At 41.9% G+C, this 27458-nt stretch overlaps 1 protein-coding gene across 1 annotated transcript in view; it reads left to right on the top strand.

Moving 5' to 3' along the window:
- The window catches only part of LAMA3 (laminin subunit alpha 3), a 186313-nt gene that overhangs the window by 76075 nt on the left and 82780 nt on the right, over positions 1-27458 (top strand). The window contains exons 16-27 of the mRNA XM_077809046.1: positions 1580-1717; positions 4759-4805; positions 9951-10050; positions 12052-12104; positions 12415-12520; positions 14312-14411; positions 15038-15194; positions 18469-18601; positions 21011-21153; positions 22942-23042; positions 23154-23307; positions 24929-25089. Of these exons, the coding sequence (XP_077665172.1) occupies positions 1580-1717; positions 4759-4805; positions 9951-10050; positions 12052-12104; positions 12415-12520; positions 14312-14411; positions 15038-15194; positions 18469-18601; positions 21011-21153; positions 22942-23042; positions 23154-23307; positions 24929-25089 (1393 nt within the window). The remainder of the gene's footprint in view (positions 1-1579; positions 1718-4758; positions 4806-9950; positions 10051-12051; positions 12105-12414; positions 12521-14311; positions 14412-15037; positions 15195-18468; positions 18602-21010; positions 21154-22941; positions 23043-23153; positions 23308-24928; positions 25090-27458) is intronic.

The following is a 27458-nucleotide window of genomic DNA, read 5'->3' as shown; positions in this document are numbered from 1 at the left end:
TGGTGGTCACATGCCTGGTACCACTGAGCATCATTAACAGAGATATTTGTTTCCTGAGAATCAAAATTTCAGATTGGCAGTACCAGAGGAGCTATATTGTTTTACAGCAGGGGTGGGCAAACCTTTTGGCCTGAGGGCCACATCAGGGTTGCAAAATGGTATGGAGGGCTGGGTAGAGAAGGATGTGCCTCCGCAAACAGCCTGGCCCCTGCCCCTTATCTGCCCCCTCCCACTTCCCACCCCCTGACTATCTAACCCCCGCTGCTTCTTGTCCCCTGACCCCCCCCCTCCTGGGACCCCACCTCCTATCTAACCCCCCTGCTCCCTGTCCCCTGATTGCCCCAACCCCTATCCACACCCCTGCCTCCTGACAGGCTCCCTGACCCATCCAACCCCTTACCCCTTGCTTCTTGTCCCCTGACCACCCCCTTCTGGGACCCCTGTCCCTAACTGCCCCCCCAGGACCCCACCCTCTATTCAACCTCCCTGTCCCTGTCCCCCCCCTCCTGAGACACCCCTCCCATCCAACCCCTGCTGCTCCTGACTGCCCCCCTCCGAACCTCCACCCCATCCAACTGCCCCGGAACTACCCCCTGGGACTTCCTGCCCCTTATCCAACCCCCCTCCCCCTTACCATGCCCCTCAGAGTGGCAGGACAGGCTTATTGGAAAGCCTGGGAGGTGGGCGGGCGCAAGCCGTGCTGCCTGCATGGCTGGGGGGACAGTGTGGGAGGAGCTGGGGGCTAGCCTCCCTGGCTGGGAGCTCAGGAGCTGGGCAGGATGGTCCCGCGGGCTGGATGTGGCCTGTAGTTTGCCCATCTCTGTTTTACAGTATGGCTATAACCACTTCTCAGGACAAAATTCCAACAACTTTTAGGGAACTAATTGCTACTCTACAAGAACTGTATTTAACAGTTTCAACTTTAGACACTGATCCTGCAAAGAAATATGCTTAACCTCACACACACCGAGTAGTTTGATTCACTTCAGTGGGACTACTCACAATGCGTAAATTTAGCATGTGTGTAAGTCATTTCAATACTGGGGTCAATAGTGTGAACAGGAACATGAAGATGACCACAAATGTGACTGCTCTCTGGGTAAAAGGCAAGACCCCCTTTTTAGCCCTTCCTAGTCAAGGTTTAAAGATCTGATGTTAGAACATAGTATGTGCTATCTCAGTTTTAAATCCTAGCCTAGAAAAAGCTTTTGCCTTAAGCTATATGTAACATTAAACAGAACCAGCAAACAAAAGCCAATCCCCACTTTAGTCTGCTCTTGGGTTGAAGCAAAGAACAGAAGAATGAGTGCAGTGAAGTTCCTGATAATCCTAACTGCTTCTGTTAAGGGAAAAATCAAATCATGTAACTTGTGTGTGAAATAAGGCACTCAGATTTCATATTGATGGGTGCACTATTAATAAGTACCTAGGCAGAGAGGTTTTTTTTTAAACAGTTATTGCAAAGAAAATCAGGAATGTTCCAGATTAGTAATGTTAAATTTTAAAACTTCAGTCCCGAAACAGGTTATTTCTTACTAAATGTAGCTAGAATCTTACCAAATAATGATTTTTTGTTCAGCTTGTCAGTGTTCTCCCCATGGTTCCTACCAGAACACATGTGAGTCAACAACAGGGCAGTGTGAGTGTCGAACAGGCATTACAGGGCAGCAGTGTGACAGATGCCTTTCAGAAGGCTACAGTTTCCCCTATTGCCAAGGTAAGATTTACGATGGAAAATACTTGATCTTGATGCAAAATGCATACATTTTTGCCATTTTGTTCTCCAGAGCACTCCACTGTATAGATAGCTCCATAGAAACATGGAACATGTACAGGACACATCAGGGAGATGGACTAGATGATCTAATAGAATCACAGAATATCAGGGTTGGAAGGGACCTCAGGAGGTCATCTAGTCCAACCCCCTGCTCAAAGCAGGGCCAATCCCCAACTAAATCATCCCACCCAGGGCTTTGTCAAGCCTGACCTTAAAAACCTCAAAGGAAGGAGATTCCACCACCTCCCTAGGTAACACATTCCAGTGCTTCACCACCCTCCTACTGAAAAAGTTTTTCCTAATATCCAACCTAAACCTCCCCCACTGCAACTTGAGGCCATTACTCCTTGTTACTGTCATCTGCTACCGCTCAGAACAGTCTAGAGCCATCCTCTTTGGAACCCCCCTTTCAGGTAGTTGAAAGCAGCTATCAGATCCCCCCCTCATTCTCCTCTTCTGCAGACTAAACCATCCCAGTTCCCTCAGCCTCTCCTCATAAGTCATGCGTTCTAGTCCCCTTATCATTTGTTGCCCTCCGCTGGATGCTTTCCAAATTTTCCATATCCTTCTTGTAGTGTGGAGCCCAAAACTGGACACAGTACTCCAGAGGAGGCCTCACCAATGCTGAATAGAGGGGAATGATCACATCCCTCGATCTGCTGGCAATGCCCCTACTTATACAGCCCAAAATGCCGTTAGCCTTCTTGGCAACAAGGGCCCACTGTTGACTCAGATCCAGCTTCTCATCCATTGTAACCCCTAGGTCCTTTTCTGCAGAACTGCTGCCTAGCCATTCAGTCCCTAGTCTGTAGCAGTGCATGTGATTCTTCCATCCTAAGTGCAGGCCTCTGCACTTGGCATTGTTAAACCTCAGATTTCTTTTGGCCAGGTCCCTCTGTATCCTATCTACCGCTCCTCCCAGTTCAGTGTCATTTGCAAACTTGCTGAGGGTGCAGTCCATGCCATCCTCCAGATCATTGACTATATTGAACAAAACCGGCCCCAGGACTGACCCTTGGGGCACTCCGCTTGATACCGGCTGCCAACTAGACATGGAGCCATTGATCACTACCTGTTGAGCCCGACGATCTAGCCAGCTTTCTATCCACCGTATAGCCCATTCATCCAGCCCATACTTCTTTAACTTGCTGGCAAGAATACTGTGGGAGACCGTGTCAAAAGCTTTGCTAAAGTCAAGGAATAACACGTCCACTGCTTTCCCCTCATCCACAAAGCCAGTTATCTCGTCATAGAAGGCAATTAGATTAGTCAGGCATGACTTGCCCTTGGTGAATCCATGCTGACTGTTCCTGATCACTTTCCTCTAAGTGCTTCAGAATTGATTCCTTGAGGACCTGCTCCATGATTTTTCCAGGGACTGAGGTGAGGCTGACTGGCCTGTAGTTCTCTGGATCCTCCTTCCCTTTTTTAAAGATGGGCACTACATTAGCCTTTTCCCAGTTGTCCAGAGCCTCCCCCGATCACCATGAGTTTTCAAAGATAATGGCCAATGGCTCTGCAATCACAGCCACCAACTCCTTTAGCACTCTCGGATGCAGCACATCCGGCTCCATGGACTTGTGCTCATCCAGCTTTTCTAAATAGTTCCAAACCACTTCTTTCTCCACAGATGCTGGTCACCTCCTCCCCATGCTGTGCTGCCCAGTGCCGCAGTCTGGGAGCTGATCTTGTTTGTGAAGACAGAGGCAAAAAAAGCATTGAGTACATTAGCTTTTTCCACATCCTCTGTCACTAGGTTGCCTCCCTCATTCAGTAAGGGGCCCACACTTTCCTTGGCTTTCTTCTTGTTGCCAACATACCTGAAGAAACCCTTCTTATTCTTAAAGATCTCTTGCTAGCTGCAACTCCAAGTGTTATTTGGCCTTCCTGATTTCACTCCTGCATGCCTGAGCAATATTTTTATACTCCTGCCTGGTCATTTGTCCAATCTTCTACTTCTTGTAAGTTTCTTTGTGTGTTTAAGATCATCAAGGATTTCACTGTTAAGCCAAGCTGGTCGCCTGCCATATTTATTATTCTTTCTACACATCAGGATGGTTTGTTCCTGTAACATCAATAAGGATTCTTTAAAATACAGCCACCTCTCCTGGACTCCTTTCCCCCTCATGTTATTCTCCTAGGGGATCCTGCCCATCAGTTCCCTGAGGGAGTCAAAGTCTGCTTTTCTGAAGTCCAGGTCCGCATTCTGCTGCTCTCCTTTCTTCCTTGTGTCAGGATCCTGACCTCGACCATCTCATGGGAACCTGGGTGGCAGTGACCATTGACTTTTGCTTCCCCTACTCATTCTTCCTGGTTTGTGAGCAGCAGGTCAAGAAGAGCACTGCCCCTATTTGATTCCTCCAGCACTTGCACCAGGAAGTTGTCCCCTACACTTTCCAAAAAGTTCTTGGATTGTCTGTGCACCGCTGTATTGCTCTCCCAGCAGACAGCAGGGTGATTGAAGTCCCCATGAGTCTTCCATAATAGATCTTGTTTATTCCTCACTTCCATGTTTCATAAACTGCACTGAGGGAATTTGGCACTCTTTAGCTGGTGGCATTGTAGATTTAGGAAAAATACCGTTGGTTATTCATCAGAGGGTAGCCATGTTAGTCTGGATCTGTGAAAGTGGCAAAGAGTCCTGTGGCACCTTATAGGCTAACAGACGTATTGGAGCATAAGCTTTCGTGGGTGAATACCCATTTCGTCGGATGCATGTAGTGGAGATTCAGTTACTCTTTTTCCCATCCCTGCCATATTTTTGCAAATAATCCTGATGGTTACATATAAAAATAAAAGTTCTAAAGTATGCACTGATGCTAATTATCCTTTTACACAGTCACCATTAAAGACTTCAACTCATTTTAAAATATCAAGATCACCCCTGGGCAACCTTATTATAGAAAAGTTTGGAATTTGCAACTGCTCCATTGCTTCATTTACAAAAAATGATCATATGTTTATTTTTTTATTACATAAAGGAGCAAACAATGACTGTGACCCTGCTGGTACTCTTGATTCCCATACTGTAAGTATTATATTTTTGGCATTTACAATAAGTGTTAATTGATTCACTATATCTGTAATTACTGAATACATTGATTTGGAATTTCTAAATATTATAGATGATTTCCTAACTCAAGAAGTGTTGCAACAGACATGGGGGGAATTCTATATTACACACCTAGTCTTGATAGAGAGGAACTGGTCACAGAACTAAAAATTAATGACAGGTTTCAGAGTAACAGCTGTGTTAGTCTGTATTCGCAAAAAGAATTAATGGTAGCTTTGGTACAAGTGATCGTGACTTGCACAAAGTAGAGCAGCAACAAAACCTGAGGGAGCTTAGTAAAATTGGCATAAAAGCTAAGCTGTTTGAAATTGTGTGTCACTCTATAACCAAGCCAACATAAGATGCTGTGGGAACATAGCTAAGGCTTAAAACAAAAGCTAGCAGAAAAAGTACAGCATCCATTAAATGAGCAAAACCAAAAACTCGTTAAACTTCTCTTACCTGCATATAATAAAAACACACCAAAACACGCCCCCTGAATAATGATTCCCCATTTATAATTATTCTACCATTTCAATCCAGTAAGGGACAAATAGCATTGTTAGGATTGTTTTTGTTAATATACTTTAACGCCTTCTTATTCTCCTTAACGCTGGTGGCCATAGATTTCTACTTGCAGACCTTTGCTTCCCTTCTCAATTTTCTACAACTTCTACCTTTCGATTTAGGGTCATTACTGTCAACTTCCCCTTTCTTCCATTCGTAATATATTTTTTTTAATTTTTATAGCTGCCCTTCACTTCCCCTCTAAACGAGGTCTTTGTTAAAACCAATATGGCCTTCTTTCTCAATTTGTGGGATTGTGGCTTCTTGGGCATCTTCTGAAGTGCTCTTAAGCAATTCCCAATAGTCATTCTATATAAAAAGGGAAACAAGGAGAACCCAGGGAATTACAGACCAGTCAGCTTAACTTTTGTACCTGGAAAGATAATGGAGCAAATAATTAAGCAATCAATTTGGAAACACCTAGAAGGTAATAGGTAACAGTCAGCATGGATTTGTCAAGAACAAATTGTATCAAACCAACCTGATAACATTCTTTGACAGGGTAACAAATCTTGTGGATATAGGGGAAGTGGTAGATGTGGTATATCTTGATTTTAGTAAAGTTTTTGATACTGTCTCATATGACCTTCTCATAAACAAACTAGGGAAATGCCACCTAGATGGAGCTACTATAAGGTGAGTGCATAACTGGTTGGAAAACCATTCCCAGAGATTAGTTATCAGTGGCTCTAAGTCAAGATGGAAAGGCATAATGAGTGGGGTCCCACAGAGATCAGTTCTGGATCCAGTTCTGTTCCATATCTTCATCAATAATTTAGATAATGGCATAGAGAGTACACTTCTAAAGTTTGTGGACAATACCATGCTGGGAGGGGTTGCAAATACTTTGGTGGATAGGATTATAATTCAAAATGATCTGGACAAACTGGAGAAATGGTCTGAAGTAAACAGGATGAAATTCAATAAGGACAAATGCAAAGTACTCCACTTAGGAAGGATCTATCAGCTGCACACACAGAAATAGGAAGTGACTGCCTAGGAAGTACTGCGGCAAGGGATCTGGGGGTCATAGTGGACCACAAGCTAAATATGAGTCAAAGTGTAACACTGTTGCAAAAAAACCGAACATCATTCTGGATGTATTAGCGGGAGTGTTGTAAGCAAGACACGAGAAGTAATCCTTCCGCTCTACTCCACACTGATTAGGCCTCAACAGGGGTACTGTGTCCAGTTCTGGGCGCCACATTTCAGGAAAGATGTGGAGAAACTGGAGGAAGTCCAGAGAAGAGCAACAAAAATGATTAAAGGTCTAGAAAACATGAACTAGGAGGGGAGATTGAAAAAAGTTGGGGTTGTTTAGTTTGGAGAAGAGAAGACTGAGAGGGGACATAACCTTTTATGTATTTGAAAATTATTACAAGGAGGGAGCAAAAAAGTGCTCTCCTTAACCTCTGAGGATGGGACAAGAAGCAATGAGCTTAAACTGCAGCAGTGGCGGTTAGGTTGGACATTAGGAAAAACTTCCTAACCGTCAGGGTGGTTAAGTACTGGAATAAATTGCCCAGGGAGGTTGTGGAATCTGCATCATTGGAGATTTGTAAGAGCAGGTTAGACAAACACCTGTTAGGGATGGTCTAAATAATATGTAGTTCTGCCATGAGTGCAGGGCACTGGACTAAATGACCTCTCAAGGCAGTCCTATGATGCACATTTTTCTTATTAAATTCTTCTTCCCAGCTGATATGTCTCAATTATTTTCAGCTTTGTCAAATTGGCCCTTTTAAAACACCAAGTACATATGCTACTGGTTTGGACTTTGTTTGCATGTTATGACAAACCTTGGCAGGCTTATGCATTTTAAAGTTTACTTTTATAGTTAAAAACAATTAACACCTCATAAACAATATTTCACTAAATGTTAGTGACTGCAGATTGGTGAAATTTAACAACATTTAGCACATTAATACTATTAAATATTTAATTTTAAGCTATTAGTTGGGTTTGTTTTTATATAATTGGTTTTAATACAATTTTTACATATAAGCTACTACTGTATAGGTTTTCACTTTCTCATAATTTATACTACAGATAAACAGATTTTTTTGGATAAGAATGTTAATGGTTAAGCTTTATTTTATATTTACTGCTTTTTTGTGGTGCTGGGTTGGTTTTTGCTTCCAAAACACACAGCCATCTGAAAAAGAAAATAACCTATTGTGTCTTCTCTTTGGAGCCTTTGAGATTTTAATTAAATAGCATGTTTTATTTCATTTGTTTTACAATATACACTACATGTTACATGGGAATGCACTCTCTTCTTATAGTGCAATCTTTACCCTTTATTTGCCATAAAATTGTTAGCCATATTAATCTTTATATGAAGTGCTTGTAGAATTTTCATCTACTTCTATCAAAGTGATTGCCTGGTTACGTAGAGCCACATTAAGGTCTTGTGTTCTGAACATTGCTATTTTTGTGAGTACCCCTCCCCCTGCCTCAGTTTTCTTTTGCAGCCTTTTTAGCTGCTATTTTATTAATCCAGAAGGATTTAGAGTCTCTTCCTACTGTCCTGGTTCTGGCCATCCCTATCATAGCCACAACCATATCTTCTAGTCCTTATTTTAAAGGGTGTTGAACTTCATAAAAACATTGAGGTACTCAAATGCTTAAATGCTAAAAAGCAAAGCCAGATAACACCAGCTACTTGGGTTTGACATGAGAGGGGGAAAAAAAAATTAGCAAAGACTACCCAGAAACATTGACAGCTGCTCAAAAAGTGTGTGTGTCAGTTTTTATAACTTTGACTGAAAGATTCAAAAGGATTTTTAGTGGTATTTTTTAAAAGGCAATTCATTTTAAACATTCAAAATGGGGTTTTAGACACTAGGAGTGTTTAGGTCCCTAAAACTTTGCATAAGTACACAGATTTATTTGGTTTTTTTAATATTTTGCTTAATGTCCCTTGTGTTGCTCTAATTATTTTTTTTATACAACTGTACCTAGATTACATTCCCTACTTGTACATTCTGAGGCAGCCAAGTTCAAATGGAAACCCCTTTTTCCCCCTTAGTGATTTTGACTAAATTGTCCATACCACACATCCAAAGTTACACAGAAAACCTCTTCCTTTACTGTATATACATTTACTATACATCACACATTTTGGGATTGGCTTGGTTACTTTGTGGGAACCAATCCCAGTACTGCATGCTTTGTCAACTAACAGTGTAGGACTTATGCTTTTCCTCATCTCACATTCTGGGTTTATTTTGTCCACTGTTACCAGTTCCCTGGGTATTCGCTCTTATCTTAGAGAAGATAGGCATTCTGTCCGATATATTACTAACCTATCAGTGCACAAACATTCTGTTTCCAGTTTGCTGTTCTGTTTACCTACTGTAGCAATGCGAGACTCACCAGCACAGCACCTCCTGCTGGTTATCTGGGAATTAGCTCTTTCCAGCCTTCAGAGCACCCTCTGCAGGCCAGTGTCTCACCTGCCACTGGCCCCATGTCCCTCCTGGACCCCAGAGGCCTTTTCCTCAGGGTTCTGCCCCAGCAGTACCCCTACACTCTGGGTCTTCCCTCCCAGGAGAACCCCCAACCCTCTAAACCCACCTTGCCTCAGTGGCTACTGCCAGTCATCATCTAGCCCCCGCTCACTGGGGCAGACTGCAGTGTAATGGACACTCATCATTGGCAAGGGGTTAAGACCTGCTGCCTTTGCCTGTCTCTGGGCTGCCCCTCTGCAGCACCAGTACCTTTGTAGGCCTTCACCAAGGCCTGCAGCCTGGGGTTTTACCAGGCTGGAGCTCCTACACTCCCTCTGGCCTTCTCCAGCACTGCTCCACCTCAGGTATCCTGCTCCCAGGCAGCTAGCCCTTCCCACTCCAGGACTAGAGTGAGACTCCTTGCTTCTGGCCCACAGCCCTCTTATAAGGGCCAGCTGGGCCCTGTTTGAGCTGGCCACAGCTGTGGTCAGCTACTCACTCAGCTTCCCCCAGCTGGTCTCACTCCTCTTCCCTCACCACAGCCCTTTCCAGGGCTGCTTTTACTATTGGCTCCCCAGGGCAGCCCTCTCCCAGGGCTGTTTTAACCCCTTCAGGGCTAGAGCGAGGTGACCACCCCGCTACCCCTCCCTAATCCTGTCTCCCAGGAAATAAGGCCACCATCCATGTCTGACTCATGTCAAGCCAGGCCTACAGTGTTATAATATGGGACTTCACTTGGTAACGAACCCGGGTGCGCTTTCCTGGGCCCAGTGAATTTTAGTATACTAAAGCAAAGATGTTTTTTCCCAAGAATTGGCATCTATTGTTTAAATATCAATATAGTAAAAGTTCTGTATCCTGTCTTCTGGATGTAATTTAGCATGCTTCCTTTTGAATACTACGTAAAATATCCTTTTTGGAGATAAACAAGAATGATGTAAGCTAGTGCTTTCCCCCTTTGTTGCACATTATTCACATTCCTTAGAGTTCCATAGTAGGAAGAAATCTCAGTAGTGCCTCATTGTTCAAAGAACATTCTTTTCATTATTTAAAATAATCTGAACACTGGGATGCCCAATGTTTGATTCTTTTCTGCCATCAGGGCTATTGTCGGTGTCTGCAGCATGTTGAAGGTCCTATATGTAGCAGATGCAAACCACTTTACTGGAATCTGGCCAGAGAAAACCCTGATGGATGTACAGGTAAGATTTCGTACATGCATTTCTTCAGGTCATCAAAGACAGTTAAACTCTTTTTATCGATCGTCAGCTATAATTAGTGACACAAACCTTCTATGTTGGTTATTGTATCATAGCAGCAGATTTTTCATACTGCTGACATTTGGTACCAAATTACCCATGATTCTTACACTTGTTTTCAAAACTCAGACCCTATCCTGGCACCAACATTTGATGATGATGTCCCAAATTCTGCTCTCAGTTACATTGGTATGAATCAGGTGCAATCCCATTGTGACTTCAAAGGCGTTATGCAGACTTTACACCATTATAACTTAGAGCAGAATTTGCCCAAGAGTTTGGAGAAAATGTTCTTTCTCCTCTGATAGTGTATTCTCTTAAATTATCAAGGGTGAGAAAGCATTCTTATTGGCTTCACAATTTGCACAGCCTACCGTTGTTTATGTCTAAGTAAGATCAGTGTGACAGCTGCTGTTAGTGAGGATGTGGTGTACCATCTGTTTTTAAACTGCAGAGCAACAATTTTATTTTTAAAGTCCCACTTCTTCCATATGTTTCTCTTCTAGTGGATTGCTTCACAGCAACCTCCCAATGGTTGGAGAGATGAGATATATAGCCAGCTCTAGAGCTACCCCCAATGTCTTTACAGCACTGAATCCAAATATAGCTCAGTCTGTATCTTCTCCTCAGGGACCAGTCACATCACCTCTCCATAGTCCCAGTGTCAGTAGGGGCACTTCCATGGCTGCACAATGCACCTATGTCAGCAAAGATGGTTCCTGTGATATTTGTCTCATTTCTATTTCATGAAGCATGCTGTAATTGTTCCAAAGGGTAGCACTGCAAAATAAGGAATAGTCAATCACTCTGGCAGAAGGAGATTTTTCTCTCGCCACATAAGTACCTCCAACGATCAGAGCAATATCATTCTTTGTTCTGTGTAGAATTCCTCAATCTCAATTCAAGTCTGTCTTTGTCAAACACAAATTGGAATATTTCAGACCAGTGTGTGGCTGGTAACTGCCCAGTTATGTACGGGAGTAAAGGACACAAGAAGCCCTCACCTTTCTCCCTTTCCTTTTCCTCTCCCCTCATCCCGTTATGCTCCTGCAATTCAGGGACTGGCCATAGCTGTATTTCCTGTGCTTTCCTGAGGGAAGGGCTTGCTCTGTGCTAGCATCATCTGGAGTGCAAGGCATCAGCAATGTGACAGTAGGGACGTAGTGTCATAGCCTGGCCTTACTCGCTTTCTGCTCTCACACTTGCCATAAAGCAGTGTATTCTGTACCACTGAGAAGTAGGTGTTCCTCCTTCATGTCTTAGAGCTCCAGAAGGCAGTGTGAATTCCAGAGGAAAATTCACATTAATGCTCAGTGAATCGCTATTTCAGATTCTGTTGCTTTTGGTCTAAAGCAGAGGTGGGCAAACTACGGCCCGCGGGCCACATCCGGCCCGCAAGACCCTCCTGCCTGGCCTGGGAGGTTAGCTCCCGGCCCCTCCCTCGCTGTCCCTCCTCCCCCGCAGCCTCACTGTGCCGCCGGCGCAAGGCTCTGGGCGGCCGGGCAGCGCAGTTGCAGAGCCGCGGCCTGACCTGGTGCTCTGGGCGGTGCGGCTGTAGTGCCGCCAACCACTGGTGCTCCAGGCGGTGCGGGACAGGGAGCAGGGGGGGTTGGATAGAGGGCAAGGGAGTTCGGGGGTGTGGTCAGGGGTCTGGGGTGTGGATGGGGCAGGAGTCCCAGGGGGGCCCTCAGGGGACAGGGAACAGGGGGGTTGGATGGGGCAGGAGTCCCAGGGGAGCCGTCAGGGGTTGAGAAGCGGGGGGATGGTCGGATAGGAGGCAGGGGCTGGGCCATGCCTGGCTGTTTGGGGACACAGCCTCCCCTAACCGGCCCTCCGTACAATTTTGGAAACCTGTTGTGGCCTTCAGGCCAAAAACTTTGCCTGCCCCTGGTCTAAAGGCTTCCTAGGAAGGTGAAATTCAGGTCAATCTGTCTGTCTTCACAGAGTGCCAATGTGAGGTGACGGGAACACTAAGTGGAGTCGGAGAATGTCAGCAGGTAAAGAGAAATTAAGGTTGCATAAAAAGGAATTATTTTAACACTCGGTCAGGTAGAATTCTAGAAATGGTTATTGTCCTTGTATGGACAAATAACTGGTGACATTCCAGATATATTCTATAAAACTTTCCCTGCACGTTTTTTAGGGTCTCGAGCACATTTCCTTTAGACTGTTTGTTCAAGGTGACAGATGGCAATAGTAATATCCTGAAAATATCTTCTTTGTTCTGGTCAGGATTTTTTCCCCTTCTGAATAAGAAATATTGAACAAAAAGTTGAAACCATCTTGATCAAATCATTTTCTCTGCAGAAGAATGGTGACTGTCATTGCAAACCTGATGTTTGTGGAGGTTCCTGTGACACTTGTGAAGCTGGCTATTATGCTCTGGAAAACAGGAATTACTTTGGGTGTCAAGGTAAAATGGAAAATGAGTGTTTCCAACAGAGTAGTTACACATGGTAAATAAAATGTCTTTAAAATCCCAAGGGTCACATTTTCAGAACCAGGCCTCTGTTTGAACACTAAACCACCCGTATGTGCATTTTTTTACACTATCATTTGTGAGTGCATGTCATAAATGTAGAAGTGCAAACCCCAGTTTTAGTGTGCAGACTGAGCTCATTCATGAGCAATTAGTTTTGCTCATGAATATTCTGTCATCTTCCTTAAGGCTCTCTGCACCAATTAAATCACCTATTTCCATCTAAAGGGACAGAGAACAAGGCAGTTGTTTCTATAGCATACAGAGCCTCTCTGACAAAGGCTGATGCCTTTCCTACTCCCCACGTGGAGGACGTTTAAATGAAGTGGAAAGCCCTGTGAAGTGAAGTGAAGACCTAAATATCACAATTAAATAGACTTTAAAACAAGATATTTGAAAATTATTTTTCCTTTTACTTTCCTTTCGGGACCTTAGATCAGGGTTATTTGTTTCTTCTGATGCCTATAAAACTGCAGTTCCATGGTGTGCTTAGCTGTTTGTAATGTCATCAGCTGCTGCAGAAAAACCATGAAATGCTGAATTCAGATCCTAGCAGACTGTAAACTGCTTCCCCCCCACCCCGAGATGTACTTGCATGTCATTTTAAACCTTTTCTGTTGGGGCCTAGCCCAAAATATGTTGAAACTGCTGGAAACATCCCCATAGACTTCATTGGGATTTGGATCAGTCCCTTAATGATTTGAGATTTTAAAATATATTTTTAGATCATTTCAGTTCTTTAAGCAATCCCTTCTTCAGTGTATGGAGTTATAAATTATGGCCAAAATGATCAAACCTAGATAATAAAAGTAAAGTACCTAAGCAAAAGTGGTCTGATTGTCAAAGGGTTGAGCACCTAAAGTTTCCATTGATTCCAAGGAGATTTATGGGTCCTCAGCACATCAGAAAAATAGGCCACTTATATTTTGATGTGTATGTAGAGTTAAGAACCTTGAAGCATTCGGCTTTGCATTTTTTGACCTAGATATACTTTTAAGGATGTCCTTAATTTGTGACTGAAGTCCTGTTTGCTGTATCAAGTCCATAGTTTATCCAGTATTTTTTCAAAAATTATGTATATACAGGTATATGATTATATACTGTATATAATTTTTGTACCACAAATCAAAACATTGTGGTAACTGTCCCTCAAAAATAAACTCTGTTTTGTATTTTACATGCGTTTGTTCTTTATTTTCTTAAAAAATAAACTGCCACTGTATTCCCACTGCATGCTTATTTTAACCATCATTATAGAAATCCGTCCCATTGAATAGAAAAGCTGAATGCTTATATTGGTAAACCTTAATCACAGCAAACAGTAAGTGTGGCTTGTATTTACTATTTAATATTTTGACCAGGAAAAGAACCCCTCATGAGAAACTAGAAGTAACTGAAATGTGTACAACTATATCAACATTTGTTTCAAAATCTCAGAAGGGAGTCTGAAGGGGGAAATTTGCATTGCCACTTAATGGTGGTTTAATTAGAACAGTGGTTCTCAGCCTATTTACCATTATGGGCAGCATATGCAGCCCACAACATGTTATGTGGGCCACATCCAATACTACCTGTACGGCCTTGAGGATGTCACGTGGGCTGCAGCTGTGTGCTGATTGGGCCACAGCTTGAGAACCACTGAATTAGAGGAAGTGAGGTGTGCTTTCTGGTAATGTTTATTACATTTTCTGATGAAAAATGAGGCTTCTGTTCTATACCTGATAGGCTGCCAATGTGATGTCGGAGGATCTGTCAATCTTGTGTGCAGCGAGCCATCAGGTGCCTGCCAGTGCAGAAACCACATTGTGGGAATGACCTGTCAGAAGTAAGTCTTGCTGAGACCTTTAGGCTACGTCTACACATTTTAGCTGGGGGTGTGATTCCCAGCTTGCATAGACATATTCATGCTAGTCCTGCTTGAGTTAGCCATGGTTGCACAGGCAACGGCGAGCTGCAGGGTAGCCCTGAGCACAAACCCGCTCAGACCCCTGGGGTACGTACTTGGGACATCAAGCCCCGCCCACCACTTGCCACTGCCCGTGCTACCAAGGCTACACTACTGTTTATAGTGAGCTGGCTGAAGTAGATTTAGTGTATGTCTGCACAAGCTGGGAAGCGCATCCCAGCTCCAAGTGCAGACGTAACCACAGTTCATGCTTCAAAACAATCATTTAAAACTGCCCAGGTTTTTCCACATGTTTTGTTGATATATTAGCTGGTAGGTTGGTCTCATTACTCACAAGTGGTGAGGTAACACATGAATTTGTCAGATGACCCAAAACACAGTTACTTCCAAAATGATATTTGAGGGGCAGTCAGCAGTTGTAATTGTATTTTGTTGGTAACAGTGTGACTGCTGACAGGGAGGTGTTACAATGTTTTTATATGGAGAAATTCAGATATTCAGAGAAAATAAATAGCTCCTCCATGTTTGTTTTTTCTTTATGAAAGGCCTGAAAAGAACCACTTTTTCCCTGATTTACACCACGTGAAGTTTGAGATCGAAGATGGTACCACTGCGAGTGGAAGAGGCATTTGGTTTGGTTATGACCCCCAGGAATTTCCTGGCTTTAGTTGGAGAGGATATGCACGGATGTCTTCCATACAAGTACGTCATTGATTCAATGCTGCTGGATGAAAATGCAGCCATTGGGGCTTATGTCTCCTTAATATTGCTACCTGAATGTAAAGTCATGAAGGAGGTCAAAATAAAGTATGCCCTTGCTACTACAGTGGGTGAGAGACAGGAGAATACTTCAATAGGCTTGACATATTTGCATTGTAACAAATATGGCCTGTTGATTGTTGAATAAAGCAGCAGCATCCAATCAAGAATGTGACTGTGCATGAATATTACAGTCTTGTGATTGTTTACAAGTCAGTTTATCATGAGCAGAGTCCAAGTGAGTAAATCAGAGAAAGAAAGTGTCCATCATCTGCTGTGTCTAGGGCAGGAATTAGAAGATTTGCACTGAATTCAGAGCAAAGGAATTAACTGTTATAAAACAGTAAATTTAAGCAATAAAGACTAGTTGTTCACTGTCCTGGAATGTGTGCCTCTGTTATTAAATTGGTGCAAATTAGATTTACAGTTCTTAGAAAATTTATGTCCAGCTTTGGTAGGGTATCTGAGGACCAATTGGGCAACCATAAACTGAAGGGTAAGTACATAACCATTGGCCAAGTCATTATTTTAATTTTTCCTCTTCATTAGTCACTCTTTGTTCATTTTTTTTTTCACTCTGGGGCTCTTTTTGTTAACTTTCTGAAATCACCCACATTCACAAAAGCTACTCTTTGAAGATCTGATTTATTAACTTCCACTTTACACCGTCCTGCTTTTGTTTCATATCCACTTGACATTTTATGAAGAAGGTAGTGGAATTGCCAGGATGGGCAGGGATGCTATCCCTAGCCTCTGTTTGCCAGAAGCTGGGAATGGGTGACAAGGTATGGATCACTCAGTGATTACCTGTTCTGTTCATTCCCTCTGGGGCACCTGGCATGGTCCACTGTCAGAGGACAGGATACTGGGCTAGATGGACCTTTGGTCTGACCCAGTATGGCTGTTCTTATGAATAATTTAGACCCTGATCCTGTAAATACACATGTGCATAACTTCACTTGCATGAGTAAATCTATACATTTATGCAACTATTTGTAGGATCTGAGCCTTAGATAGTTGTATCCTTGTAGGACAGCTGAATTACCTGCACACTCCTTATATCAAAGGGCATTCTGGATTTTGACATAGCTTACCCATGTCTTGCAGGGAAATCAGTTATCCCAAAATTTCTTTGGGACTGACACATTGTTACATGATATAATAATGCTACAACTTTTGTTTAAGGAGACAATCTAAAAGCTTGCAGTGTTGTCATTCAAGTGAAATAATTAGTCAGTGTGTGTCCTTAGCAGGAGCTGCGAATGCACTGTCATGCCACTAATGTGTTTTCATATACTTCAGTTTGACATCCAAATTTTAAAATGTTGGCCTAAGCAACTTACCCAAGTCTATGCCAGACCTTGGTCTAGCACCACCCCCCCCCCCCGCCCACACTTTAGCTTAAACACAAGACAGTCCACCCTTCCCCACATGTATCTTCCTTCTGTCTCTTCACTCTTGATTTCCTGTCTATGCTCTCAAACCTTCCCATCATGTCTCAAACACTATACTGTCAGTAAAGCTTCAGGCTTCTTTTCCATCTGCCTTTTCCCTGTCAAATATATATTCTTTTGATATTTCCTCTTCTGCTTCTCTCCCAGCCTCAGTGCTCTGAATGATCACTCTCCTCCCTTCAAAAATAGTTGTAAAAGCTTCTCCTATTTTTCCATATTTTCTGTTGAACTTTCCTTTCTGCTCTCCTATTTCCTTCTGCCCTCTGTTATACTTAAAGTATTTGTATACGTGGCCTCTATAGCTCTCCCATTTCTAGATTCCCTTCTGCTCTCCTGCTTTCCTTTTTATTTTAATAAAGGGGAGGGCTATATACAAATACTCTTGTTCTCTAATGATGACCAATAAGCACAAGCTCTGAAAATGGCGTGTAAGGCCTGTCCTGGTGGCATTAGCCATTAGCTACCTTTCAGAGATTAGAGAAGGTGAGGTCTTAAAATGGGCAACCCTACTGGGTGATATTTGTTCTGGAAGGCAGGGGAAGTGGAACATGTGTGTGCTTGAAAAGAAGAACAGACCGAGAAGGTGGTAGTAATAGAAGGGAACAGTCCCCTGGGCATGTTGAAAAGAGGGAGAGAGAGAGGCTTAGGAGGTGTGAACCATGAAGAGAGGAAGCATAAGGTAGAATGGAGGAACAAGGCAAGGGGAACCCTTGAGGTCATGCTAAGTCTGTTCATTTGCCATTCCACCACCAATCACTGAACCACTCTGCCTGTCTGCATAAGTCTCCCACTCTGCTGCTCTGCTGTGCAAGCTTTACGTAGATAATGTGGCATGTGAATTGTCTTCTGGGGGCAGCACTGCCAGTCAGTGGCTGAGAAGAGGCACTTGGTTCCAGAAATGTCAGTTCATCTGAAGGGCAAAAATATAACCAGAGCCACCATGAATGTAACAGGCTAGGAGGTTTGCTGGGGATCAGAAGAAAGTGCAATGACATTCTGAGACTTCTGTGTGCTTTTAGAATTTTGTGTAGGATCCAGGACTTGGATGGGTAATTCTGGGTTATTATCCTGGAATCCAGGAATACAGGCAACTCTTGTTACAATACATCTGCTTTAAGGCATTGTGTGAGCAATTGCAGGATTCCAACAAAGCACTGTCCACCATTCACAGCCTAGTGTCAACATGCACCTTTAATTCTGCTTTTCCAAGACTAGCTGGGTAAGACACTATTCAATATCAGTGTTTTACCTCAGCAGAGTGTTTTGTTCTATATTCTTTCGTATGCTACCATAACTTTTCTTTCCTGTTATGGAGTTTGTCCTCGCTAAATGGTTTCTATAACTTTTCTCTCTTTGGGTGGTAGTATGTTAAATAATTTACTTTCCTTTCTTCCTTTTTTTTCTCCTTCTTTTTATTTTTCCCAGCCAGAGGTGGTTGTGCCTGTCACTGTGACTTCCTCTAAGCTCTTCCACCTAGTACTCCGCTATGTCAGCCTGGTTTCAAAGAGCTCTAAAGGGAGGATCTCAGTTGCTGAGGGGAAACATTTTGACACTAATTATACTTGTAAGTGAATTAATTTTCTTGTTAGGCTTGCCTGTCTTCGCCCATCATACACCAGAATCGCTGTTTCTGTACATATTTGTCTGTATATGTGAGTGTGTTTATTTTCTCTAGAAATTTAGCATTTTGCTTGCATGGCTTCTAACTGTTTATCTATTTGGCACTTTATGGCTGTTTGTGTTTATTAACTTCCATTTTACAGAATGAAGTGAGGATAACTCTGAATGTGGAAAAATCAAACCTCTACTTATTTCATGTTATCTTGAGATATATTAACCCTGGAATTGAAATGGTATCTGGCCGCATAACTGCTTACCAATCTCGGTCTGAAACAGGTAGGTAAAACGTAACGGCAGAAGAGAGCAGATGACTCAGTGTTAGATCAGAGAAGCATTTTCATACTTTCAGCCAAGTTCAACTAATAATGTCATTTTAAATGTATTGTTTTTAACAACTTCAAGTGCTATGTGTTTTTCTAGTGTACTTTGCTGTGACTAATGCTGCCTGTTTTTGCATGATGCCTATTGATTTCATTATTAATATTTTTTTAGATGTCTAGTTTACCAAATTTAATATTTTCAGTACTGACATAGGTGGTTCATACTGACAGTTAGGTGAAGCTTTCAGCAAGTTTAACAGGACTCAGTTGCTTTTTGATGCTACAAATAATATTTGTATTCAAAAGCTGCTTGGCTTCTGTCTTCACGGAGTGACTAATATTTTAACGATGGGTCCTGAACCACAAATGTTGGATCTGGTTACAGATGTCAACAGAATTTGGAGTGGTTGGTTTTGGTTCACACCATTATGGAGATAACGATTCCAGATCCTCTGTGTATGGGAGGGGTAGAGGCTAATTTTAGCACCGTAGTGTGAGCCCGAATCTGTAGACCCAGGCTCTGATACTCACTGCTGCAGAGGTTGTTTTTGCCATGCTGCTGTACTCTTAGAGACTCTGTGTGGCGACACAGCTGCACAGGCTGTGTTAATTGGGCAGGGAGATGAGAGCCAAAAGGAAATACAAAGGGTTCTGTCTGTGATCAGTGGTTTCAATAAAGAATGCTCTCTAGAGTCATTGCAATTGACTCCCATTTCTTCTCTTCCGTGAGGGACACTGCAGCTATGGTATTTCTGTATTTTAACTCTGTACAAAGGAACAGAAGTCCTCTTATGTTACAGTTAGTAACTAAAATTGTAGATGCTTATCAGAACCTCTTGAGTCTGCAGAATTTGGCTGGAAATCACATGAGAACAGGCTGTCTCCTAAAATTTCCATTACCTGCTGCTTTGCGTCAACTGAAAATTCCACAATGTTGGCCCTTTGTTGTCTTTATTAAAGCAGTGCGAGACAGATGGAACAAAAAATAAGGGAAAAGGAAGGAAATGTTTCAGAACTATCCCAAGCTGTGGCAAAAGTTCAGGGGGAAATAGAGGTGTTTCCTATTTTTCTAAATCACTTCACTTGAGCCTAGTGAGAATGAAGAGGACAATAATCACATAGATCTATGGCTTACTATGTACATTATGAAAAGGAGTACTTGTGGCACCTTAGAGACTAACCAATTTATTTGAGCATGAGCTTTCGTGAGCTACAGCTCACTTCATCGGATGCATACCGTGGAAACTGCAGCAGACTTTATATACACACAGAGAATATGAAACAATACCTCCTCCCACCCCACTGTCCTGCTGGTAATAGCTTATCTAAAGTGATCATCAAGTTGGGCCATTTCCAGCACAAATCCAGGTTTTCTCACCCTCCACCCCCCACACACAAATTCACTCTCCTGCTGGTAATAGCCCATCCAAAGTGACAACTCTCTACACAATGTGCATGATAATCAAGTTGGGCCATTTTCTGCACAAATCCAGGTTCTCTCACCCTCTCACCCCCCTCCAAAAAACACACACACAAACTAACTATCCTGCTGGTAATAGCTCATCCAAAGTGACCATTCTCCCTACAATGTGCATGATAATCAAGGTGGGCCATTTCCAGCACAAATTCAGGTTTTCTCACCCCCCCACCCCCATACACACACAAACTCACTCTCCTGCTGAATTTGTGCTGGAAATGGCCCACCTTGATTATCATGCACATTGTAGGGAGAGTGGTGACTTTGGATGAGCTATTACCAGCAGGATAGTTAGTTTGTGTGTGTGTTTTTTGGAGGGGGGTGAGGGGGTGAGAGAACCTGGATTTGTGCAGGAAATGGCCCAACTTGATTATCATGCACATTGTGTAGAGAGTTGTCACTTTGGATGGGCTATTACCAGCAGGAGAGTGAATTTGTGTGTGGGGGGGTGGAGGGTGAGAAAACCTGGATTTGTGCTGGAAATGGCCCAACTTGATGATCACTTTAGATAAGCTATTACCAGCAGGACAGTGGGGTGGGAGGAGGTATTGTTTCATATTCTCTGTGTGTATATAAAGTCTGCTGCAGTTTCCACGGTATGCATCCGATGAAGTGAGCTGTAGCTCACGAAAGCTCATGCTCAAATAAATTGGTTAGTCTCTAAGGTGCCACAAGTACTCCTTTTCTTTTTGCGAATACAGACTAACACGGCTGTTACTCTGAAATATGTACATTATGTGGTGTATTCTTAACGCATGCTGAAAGATCAGTGTTGATCAGTTGTTGTCAGTCTGATTTTAGTGAATGAAAGCATTGGTCTTATGCCTTGAGAAAATTGAGTCATTTGACATAATCTAATATTATTATTATTTTATTTTTTGCTGTCAGGGGCTACTCAGAGCAAAGACATTGTCTTCCCTCCCAGTAAGAAGCCGGCTTTTGTCACTGTCCCAGGAAACGGCTTTGCAGATCCATTCTCACTTATTCCAGGAACATGGATTGTCAATATTATGGCAGAGGGAGTCCTCCTGGTAAGAAAATGACTGAGACAAAATATTTTAAGTTTTTGAGAGTAGAATTTATTTGGGAGAGTTTGAGAGAGAATGAAAGGACCACCTCAGAGTTAGGTGCCAGGAAGATCCCTGTAAAGGACATGAAACTTAATAGTACAGGAGAGCACAGTGTCATTCTGGAATAAAAATTGTGAAATTTTACAATTCTGCATTTCACTTCTTTTTCTCTTATTTGAATTTCACCTGCCCTTGTTTTGTATGTATCAGACTTTTATATATATTTAGACTGTGCCTCTCTAATGGATGTACTTTTTAAAAAAATTCACAGGTGCTTATACAAAGCTTTTATCATCACGTTTTGGCCCTATCCAGATGTCTTATCCAAAATCTGTGTCAGTTATAATTTAAAACTCTTTCCACAGAGTTAGAGCCCAATTCTGAAAAAGCCCACAAGAGTCACTTCACTCATGAGAGCAATCCAAGCTTTCATGTGTTTGATGGATCAACCTCTTAATAATTGATGAAGATCCTATGACAGGGAATTCTCTCAGAGAAAATATGAGGAACTCCTCCTTTAATAAGTTGTTTTCTAAATGCTGCAACCTCCTTCCACTGCCTACAAAATTGGCAAACTATCCATCATAAAGATTCAGAAGTTAGTGCAAAGCATAACACAGGCAAAATGTTTCAAGTGATCACTTATGAAACACCCAACTATATATAATCACAGTGAAATCATGCCAAAATCAACTTGTATTTTTAAACATTTTTTAGCATGAATCAGAAATGAACACCTTCAATCATCAAGCCCATGACTGTACTAAAATATATGGAATAGACTACATAATGTCTAGAGTACTATTAAACCTTGTTTCTTATCTATAATGGCAATATTTATTAGGTTTTGTTGTCTGTTCTGTCCATAATTTTGAAAGGGGACTTGCTGATTGTCCTAACAAATCATATTATTTATTTTTATAGTAAAACTTCAATAAATAAAAATTTAAAATCAAATAAACATCAGTATATAGATTAAAATTGATAGATCAGTAGAGCCAGAGTTTTAAAATGTGCCTTCTTTTTATGCTTGTTTGACTTCACTTAATTCACTGAATTTGTATGCATAATCAGTTTGGTGCGCATAGGAGAACCCTATTTGCATATGTTAGTCAAGCACAAATGTTTTTGTGCATGTCAATTCAACATCTTGCATACACAGGTGAATAGTGTGCAGAAGCAATTGTGTACATAAAGTGTTTATGTAACCCATGCTTGAACCATGTGGCATTCTGTCCTCCTCTAGTGGTTTGACTGCACAGAAATTTGAGAGTCAGCTGCAGCCGTGAGCTGAGAAACCTGGTCTCTTAGCTCAGTGGCTCTCATCCCTTTCCAGACTACTGTTCCGCTTTTAGGAGTCTGATTTGTCTTGCGTACCCCCAGGTGACACCTTACTTAAAAACTACTTGCTTACAAAATCAGACATAAAAATACAAAAGTGTCACAGCACACTATTACTTAAAAATTGTTTACTTTCTCATTTTTACCATATAATTATAAATTATATCAGTTGGAATGTACACATTGTACTTACATTTTAGTGCACAGTATATAGAGCAGTATAAACAAGTCATATGAAATTTTAATTTGTACTGACTTTGCTAGTTTGTTTTATGTAGACTATTATAAAACTAGGCAAATATCTTGATGAGTTGATGTACCCCCTGGAAGACCTATGCATACATTTTAGAGATGTACATTTTATAATTTTCTGTGTGCTCTTGTATGAATCACATTCTTTGTTTTTAGGATTACATGGTGCTGTTACCTAGTGATTACTATGAAGCGCCCATCTTACAATTACAAGTTACAGAGCCTTGCACCTATTCAGGACGTGCTACGACAGATAAGTTAGTATATACACTTTATAATAAGCTGATTACCCTGGACTACTTTAATGATTTTCCTTCAGTGTTGTAATTGGTAATTATGATATCACCGTGTTTTGCTTTGTTTTAAAGCTGCTTGCTTTATCAGCATTTACCACTAGCCAGATTTTCCTGTGTCCTCGGTTCAGAGGCGACACATTTCTTGCTTGGTGGAGAGTACAGAAAAATAGCTGTCCGACAGCCAACCCCAGAGCATCCAGTGATGTCCCACATCAGTGGAAGAGAGGTCAGATTCCTGTATACATACTAACAGATACTAATTATAGTCATGTTTGTATTGCCAATTGTAAATTAGCTAATTGTAAATTTGTTGGGATCAATTTCTCTGCAAATTCATAGCGAGTCCATTAGTCTCCATGAAGTTACTTGGGATTTATAGAAGTGTAATTTAGGGCATGTCTATATGGGCCTGCAGTTTGGACTAAAGGGACTACATTAGTGCGAGCTAGGGACCTTTAAGTTTGCACCCGCAGCATCCATATGGGGGAATTACAGCACTGCACTTTTGTGCACACTACCTACTCATGCCCCATTAGTCCAAACTGCAGGCCAGTGTGGACATGCCTGAAGATCAGAATCTGGTTCATCGACTAATATCACACATGGCTGTAGTAAATATACAACTGTGATGTAAGTGAATGCTTTAGTCTATCAAAGGTCAAAAGGTTTTGTAAAGAATCCTTCACTAAAATCCTTCAGCTAATTCATGTACTGTCAAACTGTCTGTTTTTTTGAAACAAATTGTATCATTGAGCAGTAACAATAACACACAAAAGTAATGTAAAATTTAGCATTTTGTGATTTCTTAGATATATATATATGTACATCTGTGTACATTTGTTTTATTAATGGTTGCATTTTTTAAAAAAAATCAAAGAAGCAGAACAATTATGCCAGAGTGTATCCATTAAAATAGGATCTCATGCTTTATCATATAAAGTTTTGTAGTAGTACATTATTGAAAAAATATAACACTAACCTCTATGATCTAATTATGTACGTGGGAACAACACATAAAGATAATGACTCCTTTTGTCTCCTGTTAATATCCCCTGGCACAGCTCATTCTTGAAAATCTGTATTGAAGCAGGAACAGTCAAACACCAAAAACCCTGATCTTTCTAACACTTATACATGTTCCTAGCTTTAGCCATGTGAGTTCTCCCATTGAAATCAAAATGACTAATCACATAAACAGATTCATATACATACTTAAGTGTTCACAGGATCAGGGCCTAAGGGAATACTGATGAAAATGCTAACATTCAGAAGAATTATACTGAATTCAGCAACAATAGAAGGTGTAGCTGTATAACACTTTTCATGCCAGTATCTCAATAAATAGAAATTTTAAAATTTTTCAAGTGGTTTGCTTAGGACTCCAAGGAAAACTTCATGCTTCAGAAAGTGCTGTTGGTTATTTATTAGATAACAACCTTCTTCTCAGCCCAGCATTTTGTAAGGAGAACTGGAGGCTTTGCCTTTCAGTTGAGACATAAAAACAGTATTGACCTGGCATTAAAAATTCCATGTGGAGAGGAATGATGATAGCCCCATGTCCTGGCAAAATTTCGAAAAGTACATTCTACCGATAAAAATTCTTTCTCCTGTTATGTCTACTGGATAGAGTAAGATTCTTTTGTCCAAAACTGTCATATAATATTCCTGGCACTAATATAAGGGCAGGTGTTTCCAGAGATGGCTGCATTTTGGTGGCAGGCATAGTAATCTCTGTATACCGCAGTTTTATTTCTGAAAAGCAGCTTAATGTTGTGAAAAGTAATATATAAATTGAGTGATTTTTCCCCAATGATGCTAAGCTTATTTTCTTGTTGAATCTCCAATAGGTTGATTTACAACTGAGACTGAACATTCCCCAAGTCGGTCGCTATGTGGTAGTTCTTGAATATGCTAATGAAGATGATCAATTATATACTGCTGAAGTGATAGTGAACAGTCCTGGGCCTGTCCTGAAGGCCAGAGTGAACATATACAGCTGTAAATACAGGTAGGGATTTCAAAAATAATTATAGAATGGTTAAATTATCAGGTGGAATGGAATTTTATACTTTTTAATCAAAGATTTCTTTGTAATACATGTAAATTGTGGTGTATAGTTTGTTTTATTTTCTAGGGTTTTTAAGTTATTATCTGATCTGTACATTTGAATTGTGCAGTTTATATTCCTTCTCTTTATCTAGGTTTTTAAACCATGCTCCATACCGTGGCATGTGTGCATTTAATATTATTATTACTTCAGCTAACTGGGCACTGTATCTTCACATAAAATGTTGCATCTTGAAATTTAGTTATAAATCTTTATGAATTATTAAGCACAGAGTCCCATGAGCCACACATCCTCCATATATGCATCATCTCTCCATGTGAAATGAAGGCTGCACTGCCCCTGTAGAACTTATCAGGAAAAGTTAATACAGCCAATACAGATTCTAGGCCAATATGTACAGCCAACAGACTGTAAAGGAATGGCTGCCTTTTGAATTAAGAGTGACGAGGTAGCATTTTGTTGTCTATTGGTACAAGGCTGCCAGGTGGTGGTGTGTAAGTGTTGGTCGCCCAGAGCCCTGCAGACTCAGGTTCTAGTTCTCTGGGTCCTCAGAGCTAGCTCGAGGAGAGCTAGTGCATGTCTGTCTATATAGCTGGGAAGCACCCTTTCAGCTGCTGTGTAGACGTACTCATAGATGTAACCCCTAATGCTCGTCTTAATAAATTGTACCATACCTAGTTACAGGCCATAGGGGCTTGATGGTGCCGTAGTCCTATGCAAAGGCTTCCTGCTCCTTCTCTACCCGCTGTGCTCCCCTGAGAAGCCTTCTGCATAGGAGTAGGTCCCTCATAGATTGTAGCTCCAAGTACAGGAGTGTGGGAGGAACTGTGTACCTGATAATGTCCCCTCCCCCTACAAACTTTGGCTCCACCCCGCTCCAAACTACTGGCCAGCAGAGCTGTGTGAGCATACAGGAGGAGGAATATGCTACACTCCAAAAAGTGGTGTATTACATTTCTTCCCATCCCTCAGCAAGGCAGGAACCCTGCGCTCCTCCTGTGGTGGCACAGCTCCACATCAGCCCTACACCAGGCTGATCTTAAAGCTTTCAGTAGGACTCTGTGTGTGAGCAGGTACTCACCAAAGCCTAGCCCTATTGATGTTAATCAGTACGGGTCCAATTCCACCACACTTGCTCCTGTTGAGTAGCACCTTACTGTACAAACCGCCCCCTTAAAATCAAGGATCAGCTAGCCTTTGTGCGCATGTTCGCGGCTGTTCTATGCTGCAGGCTGTGTGTGGCAGTAGAATGCAGCAGCTTTCTTAACTACCGCAGAATGTTGGCTCCTGAAAGAGTGTTTACTAAGTACATTGTTACCTGCAAGGCCCTTCCTTTTCGGTTTTTATTCTGTTTAAAATTTCCTGGGAATTTATCAGTGTTTATTACAAAAATTAAAAAAAGGGTGAAAATTGGTGCAAAAAACCTGACTTCATGGTTTTCTGAGTACATGTCAGGGTTAATATTGGGGTACAGGAGGACAGAAAAAAAGCAACAAATGGAGAAAAGTAAGAGTACTTCTTTCCTGGCTTCCCACTCCAGTAGGAGAGATGGCAGCTTGGTAACCTGGATGGACCTCAGTGGGACTCTGGCTCCCTACTCTGGAATCAGAGATGGTGGGTTGGTAACCTGAGCAGACCGCAGGTGAACCCCCAGACCTAGCTGCCCGCTTCAGGAGGAGAGATGGTGGCTGAGTAACCTGGTGGTTTAGGTAACCGAGCCACCATCTCTCCTTCCGGAGCAGGCCCACAGCAGTCCTGAAAGCCAAAGAGGTGAAGAAGGAGAAGGTGTCATCTCCTCAGGCTGCTGCCTCTGTCTCATCCACTTCTGGGCCTGCTTCGGAAGGTGGGAAGTCAGAGCAGTTACCTGAGCTGTTCAGGTCACCAAGCCACCATCTCTCCTTCTGGAGCCGGAAGCCGGTCCTGTGAGTTCTGGTACTTCTTTTTTTAGGACTCAAGCACTAATGTATACATACGCCTGCATGTATGTGTGTGTTTGTATCTTCCACTACATTGCCTTGCTTTAACAGACACCCTTGTATTTACATTTAGACTAGCTGATTATTAACGTAACCATATCTATCTAATGTAATGTATTGGATTTTCTTACCATAAAGAGTATTTTCATGTAGATCAGTTGTCCAAAATTATGGTGAAATTAATTAAAAAACAAATAATAGCTTTTGTAAAACCCAGAGAATTATTCAGTAAAAAAAAACAGCATAAAATGAAAGGCCTTGCTTATCTAGCATGTTACAGAGCACTAAAGCTGCCAAAAATGACTAATGTTTGCTGCCCATTTCAAAGCCTGC

This window comes from Eretmochelys imbricata, chromosome 2 (genome assembly GCF_965152235.1).
Source record: "Eretmochelys imbricata isolate rEreImb1 chromosome 2, rEreImb1.hap1, whole genome shotgun sequence".
In the NCBI taxonomy this organism is placed as follows: domain Eukaryota; kingdom Metazoa; phylum Chordata; order Testudines; family Cheloniidae; genus Eretmochelys; species Eretmochelys imbricata.
Note: the sequence above shows the minus strand (reverse complement) of the source record. Positions and strands in the feature narration are given on the sequence as shown.